We start from the raw sequence: 12,053 nt of genomic DNA, 5'->3' as shown, positions 1-12,053 counted from the left end.
TCATTCAACAAATTTTTGAGTGCCTCCTAGATGCTGGGTAATATTTTCTGTGTTGCATATACACCAGTGCATAAAAAAAAGTTCCATGCCCTTATGGTGATGACATTCCAGTAATCATGGTTCAGTGTTTGGTACCAAGCACTATTGTATAATCTTTGTAAACATGAACTCATTTAACTCTCACAGGTAAGATGAGGATGGTTGACTAGAGGAATGTCTATGTACCCTTTCCATTCTGTGATTTCATAGGTCTTTAAAAATTCTCAAGCTCTAACATTCAGTGATTTTCATATGGTATAGTTTGTGACCTATATTTTTTACAGTGAATAGGACAGATCCAGTCAGATTTAAAATATATGGTAACTAGCCTCGAATAGAAATCTGGACATAAACTGTTGTATATATACCAACTTCATTTAATGCATTACACTATAGAGATTTTTTTACTGGAGAAGGAGTTTTAAAAAATGGGTATTCTGATGACAGCTATGGCCTAGGGGTATTGAAGACTTATTCTTACCTGCTGATCTTATAGCTTTGTTAGTTATGCAGTTTAGTACTATAGAACAGAGAATTCACCTGGTTCATGTTGGAATCAAACTGTGAAGGTTAAGCTGTTAGTATTATGCTGTAATCAATTAAATTGATGATAGGAAAAAGTGATGGAAGTGACAGAAAAAAACTTTATGAAATTAATGTTTATCAATGAACAATTGTAAATACTTAATTCTTGTTTCAGTGTCTCCATTTTCATATGGTTCTGGATTGTATTTGGCCTGAAATCAGTTGTATGTATGATTATAGAATAGAAATATTTCAGAAGTACTCTAGGTAAACAAATAATGATGCAAATCTAAAATTGCATTCTCAGGGCAAATGTAATTTACCCTTTCAAAAGAATTTCACCTGTTGTAAAGCTATGTGAGGATAAAGTAGCATCATTATTAGCATTGATTGATTTATTGATGATACCTAATGTTCATAAGTAAAGACAATTAAAAACTAAGTATAAAAGAAAATAAAATAACATGCTTACTTGCTAATTTGCTCGCAATAGTGTATAGGTTAACTTTGTGGGTATACAAGTAATTTCTCTCTCTCTCTCTTTGTCTCTCTCTCTCTCTCTCTCTCCCCATTTATATACATATATATATATACATACACCTTTCTGTCTCATCCCTAGAAGTGGAATGTTAGTCAGACCAAGATTCGCATCATCTCAACAATCATATTTATACTATTTGGCTGTGTACTCTTTGTGGCTCTGCCTGCGATCATATTCAAACACATAGAAGGCTGGAGTGCCCTGGACGCCATTTATTTTGTGGTTATCACTCTAACAACTATTGGATTTGGTGACTACGTTGCAGGTAAGCTTTTCCTGGCACCCATGTTACTCTTCTAACAGGGGTTTATTAGATAGATTTTTCACTTAGGTTTATAACGAAACACAAGGGCTGTATGAGTTTTCTAGGGCTGACATACCCAAGTACCATGAAGTGGGTGGCTTTAAACAAAGCAAATACATTGTCTCACAGAAGTTGGAAATCAAGGTACCAGCAGGGCCATGATCCCTCTCAAACTCAGTAGAATTTTTCTTAGCCTCTTCCTAATTTCTGGTAGAGGTCATCAGTCCTTGGCGATTCTTGGCTTGCAGCTGTATCACTCCCATCTCTACCTCCTTCAACACATGTTTTTCTTCTTGTGCCTCTCTGTCTCTGCAGCCAAATTCCCTTCTGCTTATAAGCATACCAGTCAAATTATATTATAGGCTCATCCTACGCAAGTATAACATAACCACATCTTAACTAATTACATTTACAGGAGCCTTCTATTTATTTATTTATTTATTTATTTTTGAGATAGAGTCTTGCTCTGTCACCCAGGCTGGAGTGCACTGGCACGATCTTGGCTCACTGCAACCTCTGCCTCCTGGGTTCGAGCGATTCTCCTGTCTCAGCCTCCTGAGTAGCTAGGATTACAGGCGTGTGCCACCAGGCCCAGCTAATTGATGTATTTTTAGGAGAGATGAGGTTTCACCATGTTGATCAGGCTGGTCTTGAACTGCTGAACTTAGGTGCCTCAGCCTCTGAAAGTGCTGAGATTACAGGCACAAGCCACTACGCCCAGCCTAAGAATCTTACTATTATTATTTTTTCTAATATATATATTTTTATTATACTTTAAGTTCTAGGCTACATGTGCACAACGTGCAGGTTTGTTACATATGTATACATGTGCCATGTTGGTGTGCTGCACCCATTAACTCGTCATTTACATTAGGTATATCTCCTAATGCTATCCCTTCCCCCTCCCTCCACCCCACAACAGGCCCTGGTGTGTGATGTTCCCCTTCCTGTGTCCAAGTTTTCTCATTGTTCAATTCCTACCTATGAGTGAGAACATGCACTGTTTGGTTTTTTGTCCTTGCGATAGTTTGCTGAGAATGATGATTTCCAGCTTCATCCATGTCCCTACAAAGGACATGAACTCATCCTCTTTTATGGCTGCATAGTATTCCATGGTATATATGTGCCACATTTTCTTAATCCAGTCTATCATTGTTGGACATTTGGGTTGGTTCCAAGTCTTTGCTATTGTGAATAGTGCCGCAATAAATATACGTGTGCATGTGTCTTTATAGCAGCATGATTTATAATCTTTTGGGTATATACACAGTAATGGGATGGCTGGGTCAAACGGTATGTCTAGTTCTAGATCCCTGAGGAATCGCCACACTGACTTCCACAATGGTTGAACTAGTTTACAGTCCCACCAACAGTGTAAAAGTGTTCCTATTTCTCCACATCCTCTCCAGCACCTGTTGTTTCCTGACTTTTTAATGATCGCCATTCTAACTGGTGTGAGATGGTACCTCATTGTGGTTTTGATTTGCATTTCTCTGATGGCCAGTGATGATGAGCATTTTTTCATGTGTCTTTTGGCTGCATAAATGTCTTCTTTTGAGAAATGTCTGTTCATATTCTTCACCCACTTGTTGATGGGGTTGTTTTTCTCTTGTAAATTTGTTGGAGTTCATTGTAGATTCTGGATATTAGCCCTTTGTCAGATGAGTAGATTGCAAAAATGTTCTCCCATTCTGTAGGTTGCCTGTTCACTCTGATGGTGGTTTCTTTTGCTGTGCAGGAGCTCTTTAGTTTAATTAGATCCCATTTGTCAATTTTGGCTTTTGTTGCCTTTGCTTTTGGTGTTTTAGACATGAAGTCCTTGCCCATGCCTATGTCCTGAATGGTATTGCCTAGGTTTTCTTCTAGGGTTTTTACGGTTTTAGGTCTAACATTTAAGTCTTTAATCCATTTTGAATTAATTTTTGTATAAGGTGTAAGGAAGGGATCCAGTTTCAGCTTTCTACATATGGCTAGCCAGTTTTCCCAGCACCATTTATTAAATAGGGAATCCTTTCTCCATTTATTGTTTTTGTCAGGTCTGTCAAAGATCAGATAGTTGCAGATGTGTGGTATTATTTCTGAGGGCTCTGTTCTGTTTCATTGGTCTATATCTCTGTTTTGGTACCAGCACCATGCTGTTTTGGTTACTGTAGCCTTGTAGTATAGTTTGAAGTCAAGTAGTGTGATGCCTCCAGCTTTGTTCTTTTGGCTTAGGATTGACTTGGCAATGTGAGCTCTTTTTTGGTTCCATATGAACTTTAAAGAAGTTTTTTCCAATTCTGTGAAGAAAGTCATTGGTAGCTTGATGGGGATGGCATTGAATCTATAAATTACCTTGGGCAGTATGGCCATTTTCATGACATTGATTCTTCCTATCCATGAGCATGGAATGTTCTTCCATTTGTTTGCATCCTCTTTTATTCTGTTGAGCAGTGGTTTGTAGTTCTCCTTGAAGAGGTCCTTCACATCCCTTGTAAGTTGGATTCCTGGATATTTTATTCTCTTTGAAGCAATTGTGAATGGGAGTTCACTCATGATTTGGCTGTTTGTCTGTTATTGGTGTATAAGAATGCTTGTGATTTTTGCACATTGATTTTGTATCCTGAGACTTTGCTGAAGGTGCTTATCAGCTTAAGGAGATTTTGGGCCGAGACGATGGGGTTTTCTAGATATACAATCATGTCATCTGCAAACAGGGACAATTTGACTTCCTCCTTTCCTAACTGAATACCCTTTATTTCTTTCTCCTGCCTGATTGCCCTGGCTAGAACTTCCAACACTATGTTGAATAGGAGTGCTGAGAGAGGGCATCCTTGTCTTGTGCCAGTTTTCAAAGGAAATGCTTCCAGTTTTTGCCCATTCACTATGATATTGGCTGTGGGTTTGTCATAAATAGCTGTTATTATTTTGAGATACGTCCCATCGATACCTAATTTATTGAGAGTTTTTAGCATGAAGGGCTGTTTAATTTTGTCAAAGGCCTTTTCTGCATCTATTGAGATAATCAGGTTACATACTGAGGTACTGGAGATTAGGACTTCAACATATCTTGGAGGACACAATTCAACCCATAACAGTGGCAAAGACAAATAGTGACTCTGTGACACTGGAGGTATACAGAAAGGTGGAGTTAAATATTTATTTTTATTTAATGAAGGGAATATAATCACTGGTTGTTCAGAATTTTACATTTCCACTCTAATTTTTGATACGAAATATCTGCCTCTGATTGTTGTTTTGTTAAGCACATATTTTGATTTTTTTCTTAAATAATTTCAACTTTTATTTTAGATATGGTGGTACATGTGCAGGTTTGTTACCTGGGTATATTGTGCGATGTTGAGGTTTGGGGTAAGATTGATGCCATCACCCAGGTACCAAGCTTAGTACCCAATAGTTAGTTTTTCAACCCTTGCCCCCTTCCCTCCCTTCCCACTCTAGTGGTCCCCAGTGTCTGTTGTTGCCATCTTTATGTCCATGAGTACCCATTGTTTAGCTCCCACTTATAAGTGAGAACATAGGGTATTTGGTTTTCTGTTCTTGCATTAATTCAGTTAGGATAATGGTCTCCAGCTGCATCCATGTTGCTGTAAAGGACATGGTTTTATTCTCCTTTATGACTGCATAGTATTCCGTGGTGTGTATATACCACATTTTCTTTACCTAATCCACCACTGATGGACACTTGGATTGATTCCATGCCTTGGCTATTGTGAATAGGGCTGTGATAAACACATGTGTGTATGTGACTTTTTGTTAGAAAGATTTCTTTTCCTTTGCATATATAGCCAGTAATGGGATTGCTGTGCTGAATGGTAGCTGTGTTTTAGTTCTTTGAGAAATCTCCAAACTGATTTCTACAGAGGCTGAACTAATTTTCATTCCCACCATCAGTGTGTAAGCATTTTCTTTTCTCCAGAACCTTACCAGCATTATTATTTTTTGACTTTTTAATAATAGCCTTTCTGACTGCTATGAGATGATATCTCATTGTGGTTTTGATTTGCAATTCTCTGATGATTAGTGATGTGGGGCATTTTTTTATATGTTTGTTAGCAACTTGTGTGTCTTCTTTTGATAAGTGTCTGTTCATGCCCTTTGCCCACTTTTTTTTCTTCAACTTTTATTTTAAGTTCAGGGGTACATGTGCAGGATATGAATGTTTGTTACATAGGTAAACGTGTGCCACGGTGATTTGCTGCACAGGTCAACCCATCACCTAGATATTAAGCCCAGAATCTATTAGCTATTCTTCCTGTTGCTTTCCCACCCCTGCACCGCTGACAGACCCCAGTGCGTGTTGTCCCCCCCAATGTGTCCATGTGTTCTTATCGATCAGCTCATACTTGTAAGTGAGAATATGTGGTGTTTGGTTTTCTGTTCTTGTGTTGGTTTGCTGAGGATAATGGCTTCCAGCTCCAACCATGTCCCTGTAAAGGACATCATCCCATTCTTTTTTATGGCTTCATAGTATTCCATGGTATATATGTACCAGGTTTTCTTTATCCAGTCTATCACTGATGGGCATTTGGGTTGATTTCATGTCTTTGCTATTGTGAATAGTGCTGCAATGAACATATGTGTGCATGTATCTTTATAATAGAATGATTTATATTCATTTGGGTATATACCCAGTAATGGGATTGCTGGGCCCAGTGGTATTTTTGGTTCTAGGTCTTTGAGGAATAATCACATTGTATTCTACAATGGTTGAACTAATTTATATTTCCACCAACAGTGCAAAAGCGTTTTTATTTCTCCACAGCCTTGGCAGCATCTGTTGTTTCTTAAATTTTTAATAATAGTCATTGTGACTGGCATGGAATGGTAGCTCATTGCGGTTTTGATTTGCATTTATCTAATGATCATTGATGTTGAGTATTTTTTCATATGTTTCTTGGCCACATGAATGTCTTCTTTTGAGAAGTGTCTATTCATGTCTTTTGCCCACTTTTTAGTGCTTTGCCCACTTTTTAATTGTGTTGTTTTTTGCTTGTTGATTTGTTTAAATTCCTTTAAGATTCTGGATGTTAGACCTTTGTCAGATGCATAGGTTATAATTATTTTATCCAATTCTATAGGTTGTCTGTTTACTCTGTTGATAGTTTCTTTTGCTGTGCAGAAGCACTTTAGTTTAATTAGGTCCTATTTGTCAATTTTTGTTTTAGTTGAAATTGCTTTTGAGGACATAGTCACAAATTCTTTCCCAAGGCTGATGTCCAGAATAATGTTTCCTAAATTTTCTTCTAGGATTCTTATAGTTTGAGGTCTTACATTTAAATATTTAATCCATCTTGAGTTAATTTTTGTATATGGTGAAAGTTAGGGGTCCAGTTTCATCCTTCTTTATATGCTAGCTAGCTATCCCAGCACCATTTATTGAATAGGGAATCCTTTCCTCACTACTAATTTTTATTGACTTTGTCAAACATCACATGACTGTAGGTGTGTGGTTTTATTTCTGGGTTCTCTATTCTGCTCCACTGGCCTATATATATATATGTGTATATATATATATTTTTTGTAGCAGTACCATGCTGTTTTGGTTACTGCACCCTTGTAGTGTTGTTTGAAGTCGAGTAATGTGATGTCTCCAGCTTTTTTTTTTAGGATTACTTTGACTGTTCAGGCTCCTTTTTGGTTCTATATGAATTTTGGAAGAGCTTTTTCTAGCTTTGCGAAAAATGATATTGGTAGCTTAATAGAAATAGCGTTGAGTCTCTAGATTGCTTTGGACAGTATGGTCCTTTTAAAAATATTGATTCTTTCAATCCATGAATATGGAATATTTCTCTATTTTTTGTGTTACCTATGATTTCTTTAAACAGTGTTGTGTAGTTCTTGTAGAGGTCTTTCACTTCCTTGGTTAGATGTATTCCTGTTTTTTTTGTGGCTATTATAAATGTGATTGTGTCCTTAATTTGGCTCTGATATTGAATGTTATTGGTATATAAAATGCTACTGATTTTTGTACATTGATTTTGTATCTTCAAATGTTACTGAAGTTGTTTATTACAGGAGCCTTTAGGCAGAATTTTTAAGGTTTTCTAAGTATAGATTCATATTGTTAGTGAAGAAAGATAGTTTGACTTCTTCTTTTCCTATTTGGATGCTTTTATTTTTTTCTTTTGCCTGATTGCTCTGGCATGGACTCCCAGTAGTATGTTGAATAGGAGTGGTGAGAGTAGGCATCCTTACCTTCTTTCTGTTTTCAAGGGGAATGCTTCCAGTTTTTGCCCATGCAGTATGCTGTTGACTGTGGGTTTGCCATAGATGGCTCTTATTATTTTGACATATGTTTCATCAATGCCTAATTTCTTGGGGATTTTTATCAGGAAGGGATGTTATATTTTATTAAAAGCTTTTTCCACATCTATTGAGATGATCGTATGGTTCTTGTTTTTAATTCCATTTATGTGGGAATCACATTTATTGATTTGTATATGGTGAACCAACCTTGCATTCTAGGAACGAAGTCTACCTGATCATGTTGAACTAACTTTTTGATGTGCTGTTGGACTCAGTTTGTTGAAGATTTTTGCATCTACATTCATCAAGGATAATGGCCTAGTTTTTCTTGTTATTGTGTCTTTTGCCATATTTTGTTATCAAAGTGATGCTTGCTTCATAGAATGAGTTAGGGAGGAGTCCCTCCTCTTCAATTTTTTGGAAAGAGTTTTAGTAGGATTTGTACCAGCTCTTCTTTGTACATCTGGTAGAATCTGAATGTGAATTAACCTAGTCCAGGGATTCCTTTGGTTGGTAGATTTGTTTTTAATTACTGATTCCATTTTGGAAGTCAATATTAGTCTGTTCAGGGTTTTAATTTCTTTCTGATTCAGTCTTGGGAGATTGTGTGTTTATGGGAATTTATTTATTTCCTCTATATTTTTTAATTTGTGTGCATAGAAATGTTCATGATAGTCTCTGAGAATCTTTTGGACTTCTGTGGGACCAGTTGTAATGTTACCTTTGTCATTTCTGATTGTGCTTATTTGGATCTTCTCTCATTTTTTTCTTTGTTAATCTAGCTAACTGTCTATTGATCTTGCTTATCCTTTCAAAGAACCAACCTTTGGTTTTATTATTTGCATGGATTTTTGAGTCTCAATTTCATTTAGTTTTGCTCTGATTTTATTCTTTTATTTTTTTTCTGTTCTAACTTTAGTCACTTCTGCTAGCTTTGGAGTTAGTTTCTTCTTGTTTTTCTAGTTCCTTTAGGTGTGATGTTAGATCTTTAATTTGAGATCTTTCTAACTTTTTGAGGTAGGCATTTGGCAATATAAACTTCTCTCTTAACACTGCTTTTGCTGTATATTGTATATTGTGTTTCTGTTTTCATTTATCTCAAACAATTTTTTTTAATTTCTAGTTTAATTTTCTTGTTTACTCAACATTCATTCAGGAGCAAGTTGTTTAATTTCTGTATAATTGTGTGGTTTTGAGAGATCTTCTTGGTATTGACTTCTATTGTTATTCCACTGTAGTCTGAGAGTATGGTTGGTATGCTTTTAATTTTTTTAAATTTATTGAGATTTGCTTTATGGCTGAGCATGTGGTTGATCTTCAAATATGTTCCATGTGCAGATGAGAAAAATGTATATTCTGTGGTTGATGGATGGAGTATTCTGTAGACGTCTGTTAAGTCCATTTGGTCAAGTGTTGAATTTAAGCCCAGAACTGCTTAGTTTTCTGCCTTGATGATCTTTCTAATGCTGTCAGTGCAGTGTTGAGGTCCCTCAGTCTTATTATATGGCTAGCTGAGTCTTTTCATAGGTCTGGAAGTGCCTGTTTTATGAATCGGGGTGGTCTAATGTTGGGTGCATAAATATTTAGGATAGTTAAGTCTTCTTGTTGAATCGAACCTCTTATCCTTATGTAATACCTTACTTTGTCCTTTTTTACTGTTGTTGGCTTAAAGTCTGTTTTATCTGATATAAATCAGTGACCTCTACTCTTTTTCATGTTCTGTTTGTGTGATAGATCTTTCTTCAACCCTTTGCTTTGAGCCTAGGGATGTCTTTATCTGTGAGATGGGTCTCTTGAAGTCAGCAGATGGATAGGTCTTGGATTGTGTTTCCAACTTGTCACTCTGTGCCTTCTAAGTGAGGGCATTTAGACCATTTACATTCAAGGTTAATATTGATATGTTAGGTTTTGATCCGATTATGTAGTTGTTAATTGGTTGCTTTGTAGTTTCTACTTTGTGCTTGCTTTATAAGCTCTGTGGGCTATATACTTAAGTGTGTTTTTGTGGTAGCAGGTATCATTTCTTTTTTCCATGTTTAGAACTCCCTTAAGTATCTCCTGTAAGGTTAATGTAGTGGTAACAAATTCCCTTAATGCTTGCTTGTCTGGAAAAAATATTTTATTTCTTCTTTACTTCTGAAGCTTAGGTTGGTGGAATATAAAATTACTGGTTGAAATTTCTTTTCTTTAAAAATACTGAAAAAAAACCTCAGTCTCTCCTGGCTTGTCAGGTTTGTGCTGAGAAATCCACTATTAGTCTGATGATGTTCCCCTTATATATGATTTGACCTTTGTCTGTAGCTCCCTTTAAGATCTTTTCTTTAGCATCGACCTCAGGCAGTCTGGTGACTGTATGCCTTGGTGATGTTTGTTTTGTATAGTTCTCACAGGTGTTCTCTGGATTTCTTGTATCTGAATGTCACCTCTCTAGCAAGATTAGGGAAATATTATTGAATTATTCCTTCAAATATGTTTTCCAGGTTGTTTTCTTTATCTCTGTCTCTCTCAGGAATGCAATAATTTTTTTAGATTTTGCCACTTTACATAATCCTGTATTTCTGAAGGACTTTCTTTACTTCTTACAATTCTTTTTTCTTTATTTTTGTCTGACTGTGTTAGTTCAAAAGATTAGAGTTCAAGCTCTGAAATTCTTTCTCTTTGGTCCAGTCTGTTGATAGAGCTTTTAGTTTTAGTTTGAAATTCCTTAAGTGAGTTTTTCAATTTCAGAAGCTCTGATTGATTTAAGATGTTTATCTCTTACACTTCCTAGATTGTTTTAGAAATTTCTTTGTGTTGATTTTCAACTGTGTACTGGCTTTTGTTAAGCTTCCTTGCAATCCATGCTTTGAATTCTTTATCTGTCATTTCTGAGTTTCCATTTTGGTTCGGGGCCATTGCTGGGTAGCTGTTGTGATCCTTAGGTGGTGTCACTACATTCAGATTTTTTCACGGTGCCAGAATTCTTGCCCTGGTTCTTTCTCATCTGGAGACACTGCCACTTCTAATTATTGTAATTATTTTTATATGAATAGCATATTTTTATTTTTCTTTCTTTCCCTATAATGTTGCTATGTTCTTCTTTTCTTTCCACCTCTCCCCTGCTTTTTACATGGGGTGTGACTGTTGAGAATGCTGGGCAGGGTATTTTGACTTTGCTGCTATAGCCCTATGTACTTCTCTCAGCAGGTTTTATCTTGAGCTATGCTGTCAACTTATAAGCCAGTAGATGGCACTTATGGGTAAGAGCCAGCTGTGGCCAGTGAGGCTGGGTATGTACTTAATCCTTTTTTAACGGGAATATCTTTCTGTTGCATAAGGCAATGGGCTGATTTTTGGATTGCTCAGTGTTTTGAGCTCTCTGCTTAGGCCAGGGGAGGCCACGATAGGCAGGGCTGGGCTTGGCAGGTTTGCATACAGGTCCCCTGATGGCAGGTACAGGCACTAGCTCTGAGGGAAAATCCAGTGCATGGCCACTGAGTGTCCAAAAGTGTGCCTAAGCATGGAGCTGGGGAACTCCTTGACCCCATGTTCTCTATACAGGGATGGAGGAGATCTAAACTCTTAATCCAAGAGAGTAGTTGCTCCAGATGCCTGGAGATCTACCTGGGCATGCAGCAGAGAGTGACCCCCTGCACCAAGATCTCTTCAAAGGAGGGGTGGGATGACTCAGGCTGCTGAACCAGGCAAACAGATGCTCTGAATGCCTGGAGATCTGCCTGGGTGTGGAGCAGAGAGGGCCCCACTGCACCATGATCTATGCGCAGGAAGGGCAGAGTTATTCAGGCTGCTGATCCAGTTGAGGAGGTGCTCCAAATGCCTGGAGGTCTGCCTAGGGTTGGAGTGGAGAGGGGTTTACTGCACAACAATCTATGTCCAGGAAGCGTTGGGAAGCTTAGGCTGCTGAGCCAGGCAAGTGGGTGTTCTGAATGCCTGGAGTTCTCCCTGGGGTTTCAGTGGAAAGGGCCTACTGCACTACAATCTCAGGGGAGCATCCTGGGCACTCAGTAACGACACATACAGATTGGTACCAGGTCACCACTCTGCCCCTGCCTGCAAGTCTCCTTGCCCAAGAGAAACTGCAGCAGCAGCAGCTCTCCCCACCCTACCCAGGCCTGTGATGGAGGAGAGCACAATTCCAGCACCTACTGCTGAGGCACTTTCCACAGTTTTGGCTGTGGAAGCTCCTACCCCACTCCAGAGCAAGCACTCCAGTCTCTGGCCCGAGACTAAAATCCTGTGCGGGCACGCTACTAGGTGACCACAGAATTGTTGACTTTATGTTTGTCCAGATTAAAAATGGCCTCCTGCTCTCTGTCCCAGGTCTGGGAAAATGGCTGCAGCTTTTCCCAGTGTCTTTCCCTCACTGCATTTCCAAGCTCTCCCCAAGTTAGTTCC

General features: G+C 38.0%; 1 protein-coding gene across 5 annotated transcripts in view; it reads left to right on the top strand.

The window, feature by feature from the left end:
• Nucleotides 1-12,053, top strand: part of KCNK2 (potassium two pore domain channel subfamily K member 2) — a 200,641-nt gene that overhangs the window by 134,683 nt on the left and 53,905 nt on the right. For all 5 annotated transcript variants that reach the window (XM_055379003.2, XM_063708610.1, XM_063708612.1 and 2 more), the window contains one exon: nt 1,184-1,370. In XM_055379003.2, coding sequence (XP_055234978.1) covers nt 1,184-1,370 — 187 coding nt within the window. The remainder of the gene's footprint in view (nt 1-1,183; nt 1,371-12,053) is intronic.

The sequence above is a fragment of the Gorilla gorilla genome, chromosome 1 (genome assembly GCF_029281585.2).
Source record: "Gorilla gorilla gorilla isolate KB3781 chromosome 1, NHGRI_mGorGor1-v2.1_pri, whole genome shotgun sequence".
Taxonomy (NCBI): domain Eukaryota; kingdom Metazoa; phylum Chordata; class Mammalia; order Primates; family Hominidae; genus Gorilla; species Gorilla gorilla.
The sequence above is the reverse complement of the archived record's forward strand: the minus strand, read 5'-3'. Positions and strand labels throughout refer to the sequence as shown.